The sequence below is a fragment of the Scyliorhinus torazame genome, chromosome 12 (assembly GCF_047496885.1).
Source record: "Scyliorhinus torazame isolate Kashiwa2021f chromosome 12, sScyTor2.1, whole genome shotgun sequence".
NCBI classification, from domain to species: Eukaryota; Metazoa; Chordata; class Chondrichthyes; order Carcharhiniformes; family Scyliorhinidae; genus Scyliorhinus; species Scyliorhinus torazame.
The window spans coordinates 75,448,517-75,469,346 of NC_092718.1; the positions used below are offsets into that span (position 1 = coordinate 75,448,517).

Genomic DNA, 20,830 nt, shown 5'->3' on the forward strand with positions numbered 1-20,830 from the left:
GTCTGTGGATCCATCCACCAGCCACACCAGTGGAGTCTCACTTTCTCATAGCACTCCTCCACCTTTTTCCTCCCGGCGATGCGCCACTCCCTCAGTACTGACCGTCTCACCAGTGTGGCACTCCCTCAGTACTGACCCTCCCGACGGTGCGACGCTCCCTCAGTACTGACCCTCCCAACAGTGCGGCACTTGCTCAGTACTGACCAGCCCGACGGTGCGGCGCTTCCTCAGTACTGACCCTCCCGACGGTGCGCCATTCCCTCAGTACTGACCGTCTCGCCAGTGTGGCACTCCCTCAGTACTGACCCTCCTGACGGTGCGACGCTCCCTCAGTACTGACCCTCCCGACGGTGCGGCGCTCTCTCAGTACTGACCCTCCCGACGGTGTGGCGCTCCCTCAGTACTGACGCTCCCGGACGGCGCGGCGCTCACTCAGTACTGACCCTCCCGACTGTGCGGCGCTCACTTAGTACTGACGCTCCCGGACGGTGCGGCGCTCACTCAGTACTGACCCTCCCGACGGTGCAGCGCTCACTCAGTACTGACCCTCCCGACTGTGCGACGCTCCCTCAGTACTGACCGTCCCGACGGTGCGGCGCTCCCTCAGTCCGTCCCGACGGTGCGGCGCTCCCTCAGTACTGACCTTCCCGACGGTGCGGCGCTCCCTCAGGACTGACCCTCCCGACGGTGCGGCGCTCCCTCAGTACTGACCCTCCCGACGGTGCGGCGCTCCCTCAGTACTGACCTTCCCAACGGTGCGGCGCTCCCTCAGTACTGACCCTCCCGACGGTGCGCCACTCCCTCAGTACTGACCCTCCCAACAGTGCGGCACTTCCTCAGTACTGACCAGCCCGACGGTGCGGCGCTTCCTCAGTACTGACCCTCCCAACAGTGCGGCACTTACTCAGTACTGACCAGCCCGACGGTGCGGCGCTTCCTCAGTACTGACCCTCCCGACGGTGCGCCACTCCCTCAGTACTGACCGTCTCGCCAGTGTGGCACTCCCTCAGTACTGACCCTCCCGAAGGTGCGACGCTCCCTCAGTACTGACCCTCCCGACGGTGCGGCACTTCCTCAGTACTGACCAGCCCGACGGTGCGGCGCTTCCTCAGTACTGACCCTCCCGACGGTGCGGCGCTCCCTCAGTACTGACCCTCCTGACGGTGCGGCGCTCCCTCAGTACTGACCCTCCCGACGGTGCGGCGCTCCCTCAGTACTGACCCTCCCGACGGTGCGGCGCTCCCTCAGTACTGACCCTCCCGATGGTGCGGCGTTCCCTCAGTACTGACCTTCCCAACGGTGCGGCGCTCCCTCAGTACTGACCGTCCCGATGGTACGGCGCTCCCTCAGTACTGACCCTCCCGACTGTGCGGCGCTCCCTCAGTACTGACCCTCCCGACGATGCGGCGCTCCCTCAGTACTGACCCTCCCGACTGTGCGGCGCTCCCTCAGTACTGACCTTCCCAACGGTGCGGCGCTCCCTCAGTACTGACCGTCCCGATGGTACGGCGCTCCCTCAGTACTGACCCTCCCGACTGTGCGGCGCTTCCTCGGTACTGACCTTCCCGATGGTGCGGCGCTCCCTCAGTACTGACCCTCCCGACGGTGCGGCGCTCCCTCAATACTGACCCTCCCGATGGTGCTGCGTTCCCTCATTACTGACCCACTTCCAGTGCAGTTCTCCCTCAACACTGATCCTCCAGCAGTGCAGCACACCCTCAGTACTGACTCTCCGACAGTGCAGCACTCCCTCAGCACTGACCCTCCAACAGTGCGGCGCTCCCTCAGCACTGACCCTCCGACAGTGCGGCACTCCCTCAGTACTGATCCTCCGACAAGGCAGTACTCCCTCAGTACTGACTCTCCGACAGTGCAGCACTCCCTCAGCACTGACCCTCCAACAGTGCGGCGCTCCCTCAGCACTGACCCTCCGACAGTGCGGCACTCCCTCAGTACTGATCCTCCGACAAGGCAGTACTCCCTCAGTACTGACTCTCCGACAGTGCAGCACTCCCTCAGCACTGACCCTCTGACAGTGCGGCACTCCCTCAGTACTGACCTTCCGACAAGGCAGTACTCCTTCATTGCTGGCACTGAGATTGTCAGCCTGGATCTGGGCTATCTTGAATGAATCCTTTATGCATACACGTCAAGGCAGGGTATGCTGATTCCACTTGGACAGTCAAGTCATTAATGTGATTCAAGCCGAGTGTTCTAGTTTAAGTGCCTCTACCTCTGCTGTGGTGCTAATTCTCTGCTTCATATCTTGTGTGTACACAGCGATGTGAGTACTGCCAAAGGTCCGGAGCGACAGTCGGCTGTTGTTTGTCCTCCTGTCAAAGCAATTACCACTTCATGTGTGCCCGTGCCTGCAATTGCGTCTTTGAAGAGGACAAGAAAGTCTACTGCCAGAGACACAAAGACTTGGTGCAGGGAAAGGTGTGTACTCCCACGGCAGCGCGTTCTGATGGCTTCCCAATGTAACACCGAGCCATTTTTTCACTCCTCTGCAGACCTGCTTATCATCGCCGTGGGGGGAATCACAGACATCGGCCCACGTCCCATCACCATGTGGGGAAATCACAGACACAGACCCACGTCCCATCACCATGTGGGGGAATCACAGACATCGGCCCACGTCCCATCACCATGTGGGGAAATCACAGACATCGGCCCACATCCCATCACCGTGTGGGGGAATCACAGACACAGACCCACATCCCATCACCGTGTGGGGGAATCACAGACCCACGTCCCATCACCATGTGGGGGAAGCACAGACCCACGTCCCATCACCGTGTGGGGGAATCACAGACCCACGTCCCATCACCGTGTGGGGGAAGCACAGACCCACGTCCCATCACCGTGTGGGGGAATCACAGACCCACCTCCCATCACCTTGTGGGGGAATCACAGACACAGACCCACGTCCCATCACCGTGTGGGGGAATCACAGACCCACGTCCCATCACTGTGTGGGGGAATCACAGACACAGACCCACGTCCCATCACCCATGGGGAAATCACAGACCCACGTCCCATCACCGTGTGGGGGAATCACAGACCCACGTCCCATCACCGTGTGGGGGAATCACAGACACAGACCCACATCCCATCACCGTGTGGGGGAATCACAGACACAGACCCACGTCCCATCACCGTGTGGGGGAATCACAGACACAGACCCACATCCCATCACCGTGTGGGGGAATCACAGACACAGACCCACATCCCATCACCGTGTGGGGGAATCACAGACACACATCCCATCACCGTGTGGAGGAATCACAGACACAGACCCACATCCCATCACCGTGTGGGGGAATAACAGACCCACGTCCCATCAACGTGTGGGGGAATCACAGACCCACGTCCCATCACCGTGTGGGGGAATCACAGACACAGACCCACATCCCATCACCGTGTGGGGGAATCACAGACACAGACCCACGTCCCATCACCGTGTGGGGGAATCACAGACATCGGCCCACGTCCCATCACCGTGTGGGGGAATCACAGACCCACGTCCCATCACCGTGTGGGGGAATAACAGACCCACCTCCCATCACCGTGTGGGGGAATCACAGACACACATCCCATCACCGTGTGGAGGAATCACAGACACAGACCCACATCCCATCACCGTGTGGGGGAATCACAGACCCACGTCCCATCACCATGTGGGGGAAGCACAGACCCACGTCCCATCACCGTGTGGGGGAATCACAGACATAGACCCACGTCCCATCACCGTGTGGGGGAATCACAGACACACATCCCATCACCGTGTGGAGGAATCACAGACACAGACCCACATCCCATCACCGTGTGGGGGAATCACAGACCCACGTCCCATCACCATGTGGGGGAAGAACAGACCCACGCCCCATCACCATGTGGGGGAATCACAGACCCACATCCCATCACCGTGTGGGGGAAGCACAGACCCACGTCCCATCACCGTGTGGGGGAATCACAGACACAGACCCAAGTCCCATCACCGTGTGGGGGAATCACAGACCCACCTCCCATCACCGTGTGGGGGAATCACAGACATAGACCCGAGTCCCATCACCGTGTGTGGGAATCACAGACACACATCCCATCACCGTGTGGAGGAATCACAGACACAGACCCCATCCCATCACCGTGTGGGGGAATCACAGACCCACGTCCCATCACCATGTGGGGGAAGCACAGACCCACGTCCCATCACCGTGTAGGGGAAGCACAGACCCACGTCCCATCACCATGTGGGGGAATCACAGACCCACATCCCATCACCGTGTGGGGGAAGCACAGACCCACGTCCCATCACCGTGTGGGGGAATCACAGACCCACGTCCCATCACCGTGTGGGGGAATCACAGACACAGACCCACGTCCCATCACCGTGTGGGGGAATCACAGACACAGACCCATGTCCCATCACCGTGTGGGGGAATCACAGACACAGACCCATGTCCCATCACCATGTGGTGGAATCACAGACCCACACCCCATCACCATGAAGGGGAATCACAGACACAGACCCATGTCCCATCACCATGTGGTGGAATCACAGACCCACATCCCATCACCGTGTGGGGGAATCACAGACCCACGTCCCATCACCATGTGGTGGAATCACAGACCCACACCCCATCACCATGAAGGGGAATCACAGACACAGACCCATGTCCCATCACCATGTGGTGGAATCACAGACCCACATCCCATCACCGTGTGGGGGAATCACAGACACAGACCCACGTCCCATCACCATGTGGGGGAATCACAGACACAGACCCACGTCCTATCACCGTGTGGGGGAATCACAGACACAGACCCACGTCCCATCACCGTGTGGGTGAATCACAGACACAGACCCACATCCCATCACCATGTGGGGAATCACAGACACAGACCCACGTCCCATCACCGTGTGGGGGAATCACAGACCCACGTCCCATCACCGTGTGGGTGAATCACACACAGACCCACATCCCATCACCATGTAGGGGAATCACAGACACAGACCCAAGTCCCATCACCGTGTGGGGGAATCACAGACACAGACCCAAGTCCCATCACCGTGTGGTGGAAGCACAGACCCACGTCCCATCACCGTGTGGTGGAACCACAGACCCACACCCCATCACCGTGTAGGGGAATCACAGACACAGACCCACGTCCCATCACCGTGTGGGGGAATCACAGACACAGACCCACGTCCCATCACCATGAAGGGGAATCACAGACACAGACCCATGTCCCATCACCATGTGGTGGAATCACAGACACAGACCCACGTCCCATCACCGTGTGGGGGAATCACAGACCCACGTCCCATCACCGTGTGGGTGAATCACACACAGACCCACATCCCATCACCATGTAGGGGAATCACAGACACAGACCCAAGTCCCATCACCGTGTGGGGGAATCACAGACACAGACCCAAGTCCCATCACCGTGTGGTGGAAGCACAGACCCACGTCCCATCACCGTGTGGTGGAACCACAGACCCACACCCCATCACCGTGTAGGGGAATCACAGACACAGACCCACGTCCCATCACCGTGTGGGGGAATCACAGACACAGACCCACGTCCCATCACCATGAAGGGGAATCACAGACACAGACCCATGTCCCATCACCATGTGGTGGAATCACAGACCCACATCCCATCACCGTGTGGGGGAAGCACAGACATCGGCCCACGTCCCATCACCATGTGGGTAAATCACAGACACAGACCCACGTCCCATCACCATGTGGGGAAATCACAGACATCGGCCCACATCCCATCACCGTGTGGGGGAATCACAGACCCACCTCCCATCACCGTGTAGAGGAATCACAGACACAGACCCACATCCCATCACCGTGTGGGGGAATCACAGACCCACGTCCCATCACCATGTGGGGGAAGCACAGACCCACGTCCCATCACCGTGTGGGGGAATCACAGACCCACGTCCCATCACCGTGTGGGGGAAGCACAGACCCACGACCCATCACCGTGTGGGGGAATCACAGACCCACCTCCCATCACCTTGTGGGGGAATCACAGACATAGACCCGAGTCCCATCACCGTGTGGGGGAATCACAGACCCACGTCCCATCACCGTGTGGGGGAATCACAGACCCGCGTCCCATCACCGTGTGGAGGAATCACAGACACAGACCCACGTCCCATCACCGTGTGGGGGAATCACAGACACACATCCCATCACATGTGGAGGAATCACAGACACAGACCCACATCCCATCACCGTGTGGGGGAATAACAGACCCACGTCCCATCAACGTGTGGGGGAATCACAGACCCACGTCCCATCACCGTGTGGGGGAATCACAGACACAGACCCACGTCCCATCACCGTGTGGGGGAATCACAGACACAGACCCACGTCCCATCACCGTGTGGGGGAATCACAGACACAGACCCACGTCCCATCACCGTGTGAGGGAATCACAGACATCGGCCCACGTCCCATCACCGTGTGGGGGAATCACAGACCCACGTCCCATCACCGTGTGGGGGAATCACAGACCCACGTCCCATCACCGTGTGGGGGAATCACAGACATCGACCCGTGTCCCATCACCGTGTGGGGGAATCACAGACACATATCCCATCACCGTGTGGAGGAATCACAGACACAGACCCACATCCCATCACCGTGTGGGGGAATCACAGACCCACGTCCCATCACCATGTGGGGGAAGCACAGACCCACGTCCCATCACCGTGTGGGGGAATCACAGACATAGACCCGAGTCCCATCATCGTGTGGGGGAATCACAGACCCACGTCCCATCACCATGTGGGGGAAGAACAGACCCACGCCCCATCACCATGTGGGGGAATCACAGACCCACATCCCATCACCGTGTGGGGGAAGCACAGACCCACGTCCCATCACCATGTGGGGGAATCACAGACCCACCTCCCATCACCGTGTGGGGGAATCACAGACATAGACCCGAGTCCCATCACCGTGTGGGGGAATCACAGACACACATCCCAGCACCGTGTGGAGGAATCACAGACACAGACCCCATCCCATCACCGTGTGGGGGAATCACAGACCCACGTCCCATCACCATGTGGGGGAAGCACAGACCCACGTCCCATCACCGTGTGGGGGAAGCACAGACCCACGTCCCATCACCATGTGGGGGAATCACAGACACAGACCCACGTCCTATCACCGTGTGGGGGAATCACAGACACAGACCCACGTCCCATCACCGTGTGGGTGAATCACAGACACAGACCCACATCCCATCACCATGTGGGGGAATCACAGACACAGACCCACGTCCCATCACCGTGTGGGGGAATCACAGACCCACGTCCCATCACCGTGTGGGTGAATCACACACAGACCCACATCCCATCACCATGTAGGGGAATCACAGACACAGACCCAAGTCCCATCACCGTGTGGGGGAATCACAGACACAGACCCAAGTCCCATCACCGTGTGGTGGAAGCACAGACCCACGTCCCATCACCGTGTGGTGGAACCACAGACCCACACCCCATCACCGTGTAGGGGAATCACAGACACAGACCCAAGTCCCATCACCGTACGGGGACATATCCTTTGGGTAGAACAGTCCTGTGAGATCTGGCTGGGACAATGCCATTCAACTGACAGTGCTAGATGCCGCGGCTCAGATGCTTGTTCTGACTTTCCGTTCGTCCTGTTGCCGTGGTAACTGCTGTCTTCTCTGCAGACTGTTCTGGAAGATGGTTTTGAAGTGCTGCGCAGAGCTTATGTAGATTTTGATGGGATCACCTTGCGGAAGAAGTTTCTGACGGGGCTGGAACCTGAGAATATCAGCATGATGATCGGTGAGTTTGCGCACAGGACGATGTTAACACCAGTTGCGTTCAGAGTATCCATTGGCCCTCACTCTGCCGAGCACCCTGCTGAAACCTAATTATCTCATCTTCACCCAATATCCACTTGCAAAGCATTTTGTATTCCCTGTTTTTGTTTTTTTGAGCTGAGTGAGAAATGGGAGATCTACACTGTCCCAATCAAACACTCACAGGACAGGTAAAGCACGGGGTTAGCTCCAGAGTAAAGCTAGCTAGTAATAGAAAGGACGATACGAAGAGTTTTTTCCAATATATAAAAGGTAAGAGAGAGTCAAAAATAGACATTGGACCACTGGAAGATGTGGCTGGAAAAGTAATAATAGGGAACAAAGAAATGGCAGACAAACTGAATAGTTACTTTGCATCAGTCTTCAGTGGAAGACAGCAGTGTGATGCCAGAGCTCCAGGAGAACCAGGGGGCTGAGGTGAGTGCAGTGACCATTACTAAGGAGAAGGTTCTGGGGAAACTGAAAGGTCTGAAGGCGGATAAGTCACCTGGACCGGATGGACTACACCCCAGGGTCCTAAAATAGATAGCTGAGGAAATTGTGGAGGCATTGGTGATGATCTTTCAGGAATCACTGGATGCAGGATGGGTCCTAGAGGACTGGAAAGTGGCTAATGTAACACCACTGTTTAAGAAGGGAGGGAGGCAAAAGACTGGAAATTATAGGCTGGTTAGCCTGACTTCAGTCATTGGTAAGATTTTAGAGTCTGTTATTAAAGATGAGATTGTGAAGTACTTGGAAGTGAATGGTAAAATAGGACTGAGTCAGCACGGCTTTGTCAAAGGGAGGTCGTGTCTGACAAATCTGTTAGAGTTCTTTGAGGAGGTAACAAGGAAGTTAGACAAAGGAGAATCAGTGGACGTGATTTATTTAGATTTCTAGAAAGCCTTTGACAAGGTGCCGCATAGGAGACTGTTAAATAAGTTAAAAACCCATGGTGTTAAGGGTAAGATTCTGGCATGGATAGAGGATTGGCTGACTGACAGAAGGCAGAGAGTGGGGATAAAGGGGTCTTTTTCAGGATGGCAGCCGGTGACTAGTGGTGTACCTCAGGGGTCTGTGCTGGGACCACAACTTTTCACAATATACATTAATGAGCTGGAAGAAGGAACTGAAGGCACTGTTGCTAGGTTTGCAGATGATACAAAGATCGGTAGAGAGACAGGTATTGAGGAAGCAAGGGTGCTGCAGAATGATTTGGACAGGATAGGAGAGTGGGCAATGAAGTGGCAAATGAAATACAATGTGGAAAAGTGTGAGGTTATGCACTTTGGAAGGAGGAAGTTAGGGATAGACTATTTTCTAAATGGGGAAATGCTTCGGAAAGCAGAAGCACAAAGGGACTTGGGAGTCCTTGTTCACGATTCTCTTAAGGTTAACGTGCAGGTTCAGTCGGCAGTTAAGAAGGCAAATGCAAAGTTAGCATTCATGTCAAGAGGGCTAGAATACAAGACCAGGGGGGTACTTCTGAGGATGTATAAGGCTTTGGTCAGACCCCATTTGGAGTAGTGTGAGCAATATTGGGCCCCATATCTAAGGAAGGATGTGCTGGCCTTGGAAAGAGTCCAGAAGAGGTTCACAAGAATGATCCCTGGAATGAAGAACTTGTCGTATGAGGAACGGTTGAGGACTCTGGGTCTGTACTCATTGGGAGTTTAGAAGGATGAGGGGGGATCTTATTGAAACTTACAGAATACTGCGAGGCCTGGATAGAGTGGACGTGGAGAGGATGTTTCCACTTGTAGGAAAAACTAGAACCAGAGGACACCATCTCCGACTAAAGGGATGATCCTTTAAAACAGATGAGGAATTTCTTCAGCCAGAGGGTGGTGAATCTGTGGAACTCTTTGCCGCAGAAGGCTGTAGAGGCCAAATCACTGAGTGTCTTTAAGACAGATAGATAGGTTTTTGACTAATAAAGGGATCAGGGATTAGGGGGAGCAGGCAGGAGAATGGGGATGAGAAAATATCAGCCATGGTGGAATGGCGGAGCAAACTCAGTGGGCCGAGAGGCCTAATTCTGCTCCTATGTCTTTTTTTTAAATAATATTTTATTGAAAATTTTTGGTCAACCAACACAGTACATTGTGCATCCTTTACACAACATTGTAACAATACAGATAATAATGACCTTTTTAAATTTAAACAAAAACAACAACAAATAAATAAATATTAAATAACAAAAAATAAAAACTAGCCCTAATTGGCAACTGCCTTGTCTCAGGCCACCCCCCCCCATCCCTCCCCCCCCCCCCCCCCCCCCCCCCCCCCCAAGTCCTGGGCCGCTGCTGCTGCCTTCTTTGTTCTCCCCTATCTATCTTTCCGCAAGATATTCGACGAACGGTTGCCACCGCCTAGTAAACCCTTGAGCCGACCCCCTTAGGACGAACTTAATCCGCTCTAACTTTATGAACCCCGCCATATCATTTATCCAGGTCTCCACCCCCGGGGGCTTGGCTTCTTTCCACATTAGCAATATTCTGCGCCGGGCTACTAGGGACGCAAAGGCCAAAACATCGGCCTCTTTCGCCTCCTGCACTCCCGGCTCTTGTGCAACCCCAAATATAGCCAACCCCCAGCTTGGTTCGACCCGGACTCCTACTACTTTCGAAAGCACCTTTGTCACCCCCATCCAAAACCCCTGTAGTGCCGGGCATGACCAAAACATATGGGTATGATTCGCTGGGCTTCTCGAGCACCTCGCACACCTATCCTCCACCCCAAAAAATTTACTGAGCCGTGTTCCAGTCATATGTGCCCTGTGTAATACCTTAAACTGAATCAGGCTTAGCCTGGCGCATGAGGACGACGAGTTTACCCTGTTTAGGGCATCTGCCCACATCCCCTCCTCAATCTCCTCCCCTAGCTCTTCTTCCCATTTCCCTTTTAGTTCGTCCATCATAGTCTCCCCTTCGTCTCTCATTTCCCTATATATATCCGACACCTTACCGTCCCCCACCCATTTCTTTGAGATGACTCTGTCCTGCACCTCTTGTGTCGGGAGCTGCGGGAATTCCCTCACCTGTTGCCTCGCAAAAGCCCTCAATTGCATGTACCTGAATGCATTCCCTTGGGGCAACCCATATTTCTCGGTCAGCGCTCCCAGACTCGCAAACTTCCCATCCACAAATAGATCTTTCAATTGCGTTATACCTGCTCTTTGCCACATTCCATATCCCCCATCCATTCCCCCCGGGGCAAACCTATGGTTGTTTCTTATCGGGGACCCCCCCAGTGCTCCGGTCTTTCCCCTATGTCGTCTCCACTGTCCCCAAATCTTCAGTGTAGCTACCACCACCGGACTCGTGGTATAGTTCCTTGGTGAGAACGGCAATGGGGCTGTCACCATAGCCTGCAGGCTGGTCCCCCTACAGGACGCCCTCTCTAATCTCTTCCACGCCGCTCCTTCCTCCTCTCCCATCCACTTACTCACCATTGAAATATTAGCGGCCCAATAATACTCACTTAGGCTCGGTAGTGCCAGCCCCCCCCTATCCCTACTACGCTGTAAGAATCCCTTCCTCACTCTCGGAGTCTTCCCGGCCCAAACAAAACCCATGATACTCTTTTCTATCCTTTTGAAAAAAGCCTTCGTGATCACCACCGGGAGACACTGAAACACAAAGAGGAATCTCGGGAGGACCACCATCTTAACCGCCTGCACCCTCCCTGCCATTGACAATGCTACCATATCCCATCTCTTGAAATTTCCTCCATCTGTTCCACCAACCGCGTCAAATTTAGCCTGTGCAATGTGCCCCAATTCTTAGCTATCTGGATCCCCAGGTAACGAAAGTCTCTTGTTACCTTCCTCAACGGTAGGTCTTCTATTTCTCTACTCTGCTCCCCTGGATGCACCACAAACAGCTCACTCTTCCCCATGTTCAATTTATACCCTGAAAAATCCCCAAACTCCCCAAGTATCCGCATTATTTCTGGCATCCCCTCCGCTGGATCCGCCACATATAGTAGCAGATCATCCGCATATTAAGATACCCGGTGTTCTTCTCCTCCCCTAAGTATTCCCCTCCATCCCTTGGAACCTCTCAGCGCTATCGCCAGGGGCTCAATCGCCAGTGCAAACAGTAATGGGGACAGAGGACATCCCTGCCTTGTCCCTCTATGGAGCCGAAAATATGCCGATCCCCGTCCATTCGTGACCACACTCGCCACTGGGGCCCTATACAACAGCTGCACCCATCTAACATACCCCTCTCCGAACCCAAATCTCCTCAACACCTCCCACAGATAATCCCACTCCACTCTATCAAATGCTTTCTCGGCATCCATCGCCACTACTATCTCCGTTTCACCCTCTGGTGGGGCCATCATCATTACCCCTAACAACCTCCGTATGTTCGTGTTCAGCTGTCTCCCCTTCACAAACCCAGTTTGGTCCTCATGAACCACCCCCGGGATACATTCCTCTATTCTCATTGCCATTACCTTGGCCAAGACCTTGGCATCTACATTGAGGAGGGAGATTGGTCTGTAGGACCCGCATTGTAGCGGATCCTTTTCCTTCTTTAAAAGAAGCGATATCGTTGCTTCTGACATAGTCGGGGGCAGTTGTCCCCTTTCCTTTGCCTCGTTAAAGGTCCTCGTCAGTAGCGGGGCGAGCAAGTCCAAATATTTTCTGTGAAATTCAACTGGGAATCCGTCCAGTCCCGGGGCCTTTCCCGTCTGCATGTTCCTAATTCCTTTCACCACTTCTTCTACCGTGATCTGTGCTCCCAATCCCATCCTTTCCTGCTCTTCCACCTTGGGAATTTCCAGCCGATCCAAAAACTCCATCATTCTCTCCCTCCCATCCGGGGGTTGAGCTTCATACAATTTTTTATAAAATGTCTTAAACACTTCATTCACTCTCTCCGCTCCCCGCTCCGTCTCTCCATCTTCGTCTCTCACCCCCCCTATTTCCCTCGCTGCTCCCCTTTTCCTCAGTTGGTGTGCCAGCAATCTGCTCGCCTTCTCTCCATATCCATACTGTACACCCTGCGCCTTTCTCCATTGTGCCTCTGCAGTGCCTGTGGTCAGCAAGTCAAATTCCACTTGCAGCCTTTGCCTTTCCCTATACAGTCCCTCCTCCGGTGCTTCCGCATACTGTCTGTCCACCCTCAAAAGTTCTTGCAACAACCGCTCCCGTTCCTTACTCTCCTGCTTCCCTTTATGTGTCCTTATTGATATCAGCTCCCCCCTAACCACCGCCTTCAACGCCTCCCAGACCACTCCCACCTGAACCTCCCCATTGTCATTGAGTTCCAAGTACTTTTCAATGCATCCCCTCACCCTTAAGCACACCCCCTCATCCGCCATTAGTCCCATGTCCATTCTCCAGGGTGGACGCCCTCTTGTTTCCTCCCCTATCTCCAAGTCTACCCAGTGTGGGGCATGATCCAAAATGGCTATAGCCGTATATTCCGTTCCCCTCACCCTCGGGATCAATGCCCTACCCAACACAAAAAAGTCTATGCGTGAATAGACTTTATGGACATAGGAGAAAAACGAGAACTCCTTACTCCTAGGTCTACTGAATCTCCACGGGTCCACCCCTCCCATCTGCTCCATAAAATCCTTAAGCACCTTGGCTGCTGCCGGCCTCCTACCAGTCCTGGACTTCGACCTCTCCAGCCTTGGTTCCAACACCGTGTTAAAGTCTCCCCCCATTATCAGCTTTCCGGTCTCTAGGTCTGGGATGCGTCCTAGCATTCGCCTCATAAAATTGGCATCGTCCCAATTCGGGGCATACACGTTTACCAACACCACCATCTCTCCCTGTAATTTGCCACTCACCATCACGTATCTGCCCCCGTTATCCGCCACTATAGTCTTTGCCTCGAACATTACCCGCTTCCCCACTAATATAGCCACCCCCCTGTTTTTCGCATCCAGCCCCGAATGGAACACCTGCCCTACCCATCCTTTGCGCAACCTAACCTGATCTATCAGTTTCAGGTGCGTTTCCTGTAACATGACCACATCTGCTTTAAGTTTCTTAAGGTGTGCGAGTACTCGTGCCCTCTTTATCGGCCCGTTAAGCCCCCTCACATTCCACGTGATCAGCCGAGTTGGGGGGCTTCCCACCCCCCCCCCCCCCCCCCCCCCCCCCCCCTTGCCGGTTAGCCATCATCTTTTTCCAGCTTCTCGCCCAGTTCCCACGCAGCTGTATTTCTCCCAGACGGTGCCCCCCCCGCCCATCCTTTCCCGTACCCACTCCCCCCTTTCCCCAGCAGCAGCAACCCAGTAATTCCCCCCCCCCCGCTAGACCCCCCGCTAGCGTAATTGCTCCCCCCATGTTGCTCCCAGAAGTCAGCAAACTCTGGCTGACCTCGGCTTCCCCCCGTGATCACGGCTCGCCCCGTGCGGCGCCCCCTCTTTCCTGCTTCTCTATTCCCGCCATAATTATCATAGCGCGGGAACCAAGCCCGCGCCTCTCCCTCGGCCCCGCCTCCCATGGCCAACGCCCCATCTCCTCTCCCTCCCCACCTCCCCCCATCACCACCTGTGGGAGAAAGAAAAGTTACCATACCGCAGGATTAATCATACAATCCCTCTTCGCCCCCCCCCCCCCCCCCCCCCCACTCGTCCCACCACTTTGTCCAAACGTTCATTTTCGTAGTCCAATCATTCCAATTTTTCTTCTACAATAAAAGTCCACGCTTCATCCGCCGTCTCAAAGTAGTGGTGCCTCCCTTGATATGTGACCCACAGTCTTGCCGGTTGCAGCATTCCAAACTTTATCTTTTTTTTGTGAAGTACCGCTTTGGCCCGATTAAAGCTCGCCCTCCTTCTCGCCACCTCCGCACTCCAATCTTGATAGACGCGGAACACCTCGTTCTCCCATTTACTACACCGAGTTTTCTTCGCCCATCTAAGGACCATTTCTCTATCCTTAAAACGGAGAAATCTCACCACTATGTCTCTGGGAGCTTCTCCTGCTCTCGATCCTCGCACCATAACTCGGTATGCTCCCTCCACTTCCAACGGACCCGTCGGGGCCTCCGCTCCCATTAACGAGTGCAGCATCGTGCTCACCTATGCCCCGACGTCCGCCCCCTCCACACCTTCAGGAAGGCCAAGAATCCTCAAGTTGTTCCTCCTTGCGTTATTTTCCAGTGCCTCCAACCTCTCCACAGATCGTTTCTGGTGTGCCTCCTGTATCTCCGACTTCACCACCAGGCCCTGTATATCGTTTTCATTCTCTGCTGCTTTCGCCTTCACGACCCGAAGCTCCTGCTCCTGGGTCTTTTGTTCCTCTTTCAGTCCTTCAATCGCCTGTAATATCGGGGCCAACAACTCTTTCTTCATTTCCTTTTTTATCTCCTCCACGCAGCGTTTCAAAAACTCTTGTTGTTCAGGGCCCCATATGAAACTGCCACCTTCCGACGCCATCTTGGTTTCTGCTTGCCTTCCTTGCCGTTGTTCCAAAGGATCCGCTGCAATCCGGCCACTTTCCTCTCCTTTTTCCATCCGTGTCCAGGGGGAACACCCTTCTGGTTTACCGCACGGTGTTTTCAGCCGGTAAAATTGCCGTTGGGGCTCCTATCAAGAGCCCAAAAGTCCGTTTCACAGGGAGCTGCCGAAACGTGCGACTCAGCTGGTCATCGCCGCACCCGGAAGTCCCTGCTCCTATGTCTTATGGTCTAAAGTTCCCTCCTCATTGTCCCCAGCAAACACTCCCAGGACAATACAGCACGGGCTAGATACAGAGTAAAGCTCCCTCTACACTGTCCCCATCAAACACTCCCAGGACAGGTACAGCACGGGGTTAGATACAGAGTAAAGCTCCCTCTACACTGTCCCCATCAAACACTCCCAGGACAGGTACAGCACGGGGTTAGATATATCCCTTGACACCGTTACATTACATGTGCTTGACATTTCCGTGATTATTGCTCTGCCAAAGCTAATACAGCACCTTACAGATTCTGTTACGGCCACATGTTTGTTGCCCCCGTTATTGATATTACTTGGCCTGTCGAGAACAACTTCACCTGCGCTCCCCCCATCCGGTATTTTGAACCCTGCTGCCAATGCTAGGCTCAAGGCCCTTCTGCACCATTCCCATTCTTATATGGAGATCTCACCCCTTCTCTGCCCAAGAATCTCGGAGATGTCAAAGGAGGCACGATTCCAGTGGAAATGCCAAATCTCGAATCGCTGCCTTCAGTCACCCATCCTCTCTCTCTCTCTCTCTCTCTGCAGGCTCGATGACCATCGATAGTCTAGGAATTCTGTCAGAATTATCGGAATGTGAAGGACGCATCTATCCTGTTGGTTATCAGTAAGTATGCTGTTTCTTATGGGCATGCTTGACACAGACAACGCAACCTCTTACCAGCCCTGAAGGAAATGGTGATATATTCTTGTTCAATAGTGTTCCCCAACTACTAGACCCATTATTTTCCCTCTGCTGAAGGTGCTGACGTTCACTTAGGGGCAGTTCCTGAAAGTACCGAATCTCATTGGGGTACAGTCCCTGAAGAGGATGACTCTCACTGGGGTACAGTTCCTGGAGATGCTGACTCTCACTGTGGTATTGTTCCTGAAGTTGCTGACACTCACTGAGGTACAGTTCCTGAAGGTGTGACTCTCACTGGCGTACAGTTCTTGAAGGTGCTGACCCTGCCTGGGGTACTGTTCCTGAAGGTGTGACTCTCACTGGGGTACAGTTCCTGAAGGTGTGACTCTCACTGGCGTACAGTTCCTGAAGGTGCTGACCCTGCCTGGGGTACTGTTCCTGAAGGTGTGACTCTCACTGGGGTACAGTTCCTGAAGGTGTGACTCTCACTGGGGTACAGTTCCTGAAGGTGTGACTCTCACTGGCGTACAGTTCCTGAAGGTGCTGACCCTGCCTGGGGTACTGTTCCTGAAGGTGTGACTCTCACTGGGGTACAGTTCCTGAAGGTGTGACTCTCACTGGCGTACAGTTCCTGAAGGTGCTGACCCTGCCTGGGGTACTGTTCCTGAAGGTGCTGACTCTCATAAGGGACAGTTCCTGGACGTGCTGACTCTCACTGGCGTACAGTTCCTGAGGTTCTGACTGTCACTGGGATACAACTCTGGGAGATTCTAACTCTCACTGGGGAAACACTCCCGGAAGACACTGAAACGCACTGGGGTCCAGTTCCTGGAGGTGCTGACTCACTGGTGGACACCTCCTGAAGGTGCAGACTCTCACTGGGGGAGCCTGAAGGTGCTGACACTCACTGAGGGAGAGTTCCTGAAGGTGCTGATTCTCACTGAGGTACAGTTCCTGAAGGTGCTGGCTCTCACTGGGAGACAGTTCCTGAAGGTGTGACTCACTGAGGTACAGTTGCTGAAGGTGCTGACTCTCACTGAGGCACATTTCCTGAAGGTGCTGACTCTCACTGGGAGACAGTTCCTGAAGGTGCTGACTCTCACTGGGAGACAGTTCCTGAAGGTGCTGACTCTCACTGAGGTACAGTTCCTGAAGGTGCTGGCTCTCACTGGGAGACAGTTCCTTAAGGTGCTGACTCTCACTGGGAGACAGTTCCTGAAGGTGCTGACTCTCACTGGGAGACAGTTCCTGAAGGTGCTGACTCTCACTGGGGACAGTTCCTGAAGGTTCTGACTCTCACTGGGAGACAGTTCCTGAAGGTGCTGACTCTCACTGGGGACAGTTCCTGAAGGTTCTGACTCTCACTGGGAGACAGTTCCTGAAGGTGCTGACTCTCACTGGGGACAGTTCCTGAAGGTTCTGACTCTCACTGGGAGACAGTTCCTGAAGGTGCTGACTCTCACTGGGGTACAGTTCCTGAAGGTGCTGGCTGTCACTGGAGTACAGTTCCTGAAGGTGCTGACTCTCACTGGGAGACAGTTCCTGAAGGTGCTGACTCTCACTGGGAGACAGTTCCTGAAGGTGCTGACTCTCACTGGGGTACAGTTCCTGAAGGTGCTGGCTGTCACTGGAGTACAGTTCCTGAAGGTTCTGACTCTCACTGGGAGACAGTTCCTGAAGGTGCTGACTCTCACTGGGGACAGTTCCTGAAGGTTCTGACTCTCACTGGGAGACAGTTCCTGAAGGTGCTGACTCTCACTGGGGACAGTTCCTGAAGGTTCTGACTCTCACTGGGAGACAGTTCCTGAAGGTGCTGACTCTCACTGGGGTACAGTTCCTGAAGGTGCTGGCTGTCACTGGAGTACAGTTCCTGAAGGTGCTGACTCTCACTGGGAGACAGTTCCTGAAGGTGCTGACTCTCACTGGGAGACAGTTCCTGAAGGTGCTGGCTCTCACTGGAGTACAGTTCCTGAAGGTGCTGACTCTCACTGGGAGACAGTTCCTGAAGGTGCTGGCTCTCACTGGGGGACAGTTCCTGAAAGTGCTGACTCTCACTGGGAGACAGTTCCTGAAAGTGCTGACTCTCACTGGGGTACAGTTCCTCAATGTGCTGACTTTCACTGGGGTACAGTTCCTGAAGGTGCTGACTCTAACTGGGGTACAGTTTCAGAAGGAGCTGACTCTCACTTTGGGCAGCTCCTGAAAGTGCTGACTCTCTCCCCCTCCCCCGCCACTCCATGCACATGTCCACCCACTGCACCCCTCCACCTACTCCCATTTTGCCCCACTCAACCCTCCGCCTCCCTCCCCTCCCCGCCACTCCCCCCCCCTCTCTGCCACTTCCCCCTCTCTGCCCCTCCCTCCTCTGTGCCCCGCCCCCTCTGCTCATGCCCCGGTCCCTCTCTCGCCCGGCCCTCTCCCGCCTGGTCCCTCTCTCACCCGGTCCCCCTCTCGCCCAGGCCCTCTCTCGCTCGGCCCCTTTTCTCGCCCTGCCCCTTTTCCTGCCCGGTCCCACTCTCGCCCGGTCCCACTCTCGCCCGGTCCCACTCTCGCCCGGTCCCACTCTCGCCCGGTCCCACTCTCGCCCGGTCCCACTCTCGCCCGCCCCTCTCTCGCCCGGCCCCTCTCTCGCCCGGCCCCCTCTCTCGCCCGGCCCCTCTCTCGCCCGGCCCCTCTCCCGCCCGGCCCCTCTCCCGCCCGGCCCCTCTCCCGCCCGGCCCCTCTCCCGCCCGGCCCCTCTCCCGCCCGGCCCCTCTCCCGCCCGGCCCCTCTCCCGCCCGGCCCCTCTCCCGCCCGTCCCCTCTCCCGCCCGGCCCCTCTCCCGCCCGGCCCCTCTCCCGCCCGGCCCCTCTCCCGCCCGGCCCCTCTCCCGCCCGGCCCCTCTCCCGCCCGGCCCCTCTCCCGCCCGGCCCCTCTCCCGCCCGGTCACTCGCTCGCCCGGTCCCTCGCTCGCCCGGTCCCTCTCTCGCCCGGTCCCTCTCTCTCCCTCCGTCTCTGCCCCTCTCTCCCCCTCCGTCTCTGCCCCTCTCTCCCCCTCCGTCTCTGCCCCTCTCTCCCCCTCTCTCCCCCTCCGTCTCTGCCCCCTCTCTCCCCCTCCGTCTCTGCCCCTCTCTCCCCCTCCGTCTCTGCCCCTCTCTCCCCCTCCGTCTCTGCCCCTCTCTCCCCCTCCGTCTCTGCCCCTCCCTCCCCCTCCGTCTCTGCCCCTCTCTCCACCTCCGTCTCTGCCCCTCTCTCCACCTCTGTTTCTGCCCCTCTCTCCCCCTCCGTCTCTGCCCCTCTCTCCCCCTCCGCCTCTGCCCCTCTCTCCCCCTCCGCCTCTGCCCCTCTCTCCCCCTCCGTCTCTGCCCCTCTCTCCCCCTCCGTCTCTGCCCCTCTCTCCACCTCCGTCTCTGCCCCTCTCTCCACCTCCGTCTCTGCCCCTCTCTCCACCTCCGTTTCTGCCCCTCTCTCCCCCTCCGTCTCTGCCCCTCTCTCCCCCTCCGTCTCTGCCCCTCTCTCCCCCTCCGTCTCTGCCCCTCTCTCCCCCTCCATCTCTGCCCCTCTCTCCCCCTCCATCTCTGCCCCTCTCTCCCCCTCCATCTCTGCCCCTCTCTCCCCCTCCATCTCTGCCCCTCTCTCCCCCTCCGTCTCTCCCCCTCTCTCTCTACCGTCCTCTCCACCTCTGTCTCCCTCTCTGTCTATTTCACTCTCTGTCTGTCTGTCTCTCTCTTTTCCTTGAAGACGCTCCTTAAAACCTGACCTCATTCTCAGCCTGTCTCTAATATCTCCTTATGTGGCTACATTTTAGCTTTCAAATGCTCCTGGGGATGGCCTTGGAATGTTTTATTATGTTAAAGGCGCTATATAAAGATTTGTGGTTCTTGTTGTTGTTGTACTGCTCAGGTGTTCCCGGGTGTACTGGAGTACGACAGACGCCAAGAGGAAATGCGTGTACCGGTGTAAGATCATGGAGTACCATCCACCAGCCTCCGAAAGCGACGCCCATGGCCTGGATGAAGGCACAAACCACACCATAGTTCACAGCCCCAGCACTACAGGTAAAACAGAAACCTTGAATTTAATGTTGCACTCCCCTGAAGAGAACCTCTCAGTAAACAAACTATTTCTGCAGCAGCCAGTCACTTGAAACACAATCACGATTAACAAACGCCTCATAGATTTCATTTCACATTATACCACAGTCTGTAACTCACTCTCGGGTATCTGTTATTCTATATATAAACCACCCCGAATACCTCGATTAGATTCCAGTCTGTAACTCACTCCCGGGTATCTGTTATTCTATATATAAACCACCCCGAACCCCTCGATTAGATTCCAGTCTGTAACTCACTCCCAGGCATCTGTTATTCTATATATAAACCACCCTGAACCCCTCGATTAGATTCCAGTCTGTAACTCACTCCCGGGTATCTGTTATTCTATATATAAACCACCCCGAACCCCTCGATTAGATTCCAGTCTGTAACTCACTCCCAGGCATCTGTTATTCTATATATAAATCACCCCAAACCCCTCGATTAGATTCCAGTCTGTAACTCACTCCCAGGTATCTGTTATTCTATATATAAACCACCCGAACCCCTCGATTAGATTCCAGTCTGTAACTCACTCCCGGGTAACTTATTCTATATATAA

General features: G+C 55.3%; 1 protein-coding gene across 4 annotated transcripts in view; it reads left to right on the top strand.

Annotated features, from left to right (window-relative positions):
• The window catches only part of LOC140386490 (histone-lysine N-methyltransferase 2B-like), a 310,024-nt gene that overhangs the window by 232,291 nt on the left and 56,903 nt on the right, over window positions 1–20,830 (top strand). For all 4 annotated transcript variants that reach the window (XM_072468882.1, XM_072468880.1, XM_072468881.1 and 1 more), the window contains exons 23-26: window positions 2,281–2,439; window positions 7,735–7,852; window positions 16,096–16,174; window positions 20,075–20,229. In XM_072468882.1, coding sequence (XP_072324983.1) covers window positions 2,281–2,439; window positions 7,735–7,852; window positions 16,096–16,174; window positions 20,075–20,229 — 511 coding nt within the window. The remainder of the gene's footprint in view (window positions 1–2,280; window positions 2,440–7,734; window positions 7,853–16,095; window positions 16,175–20,074; window positions 20,230–20,830) is intronic.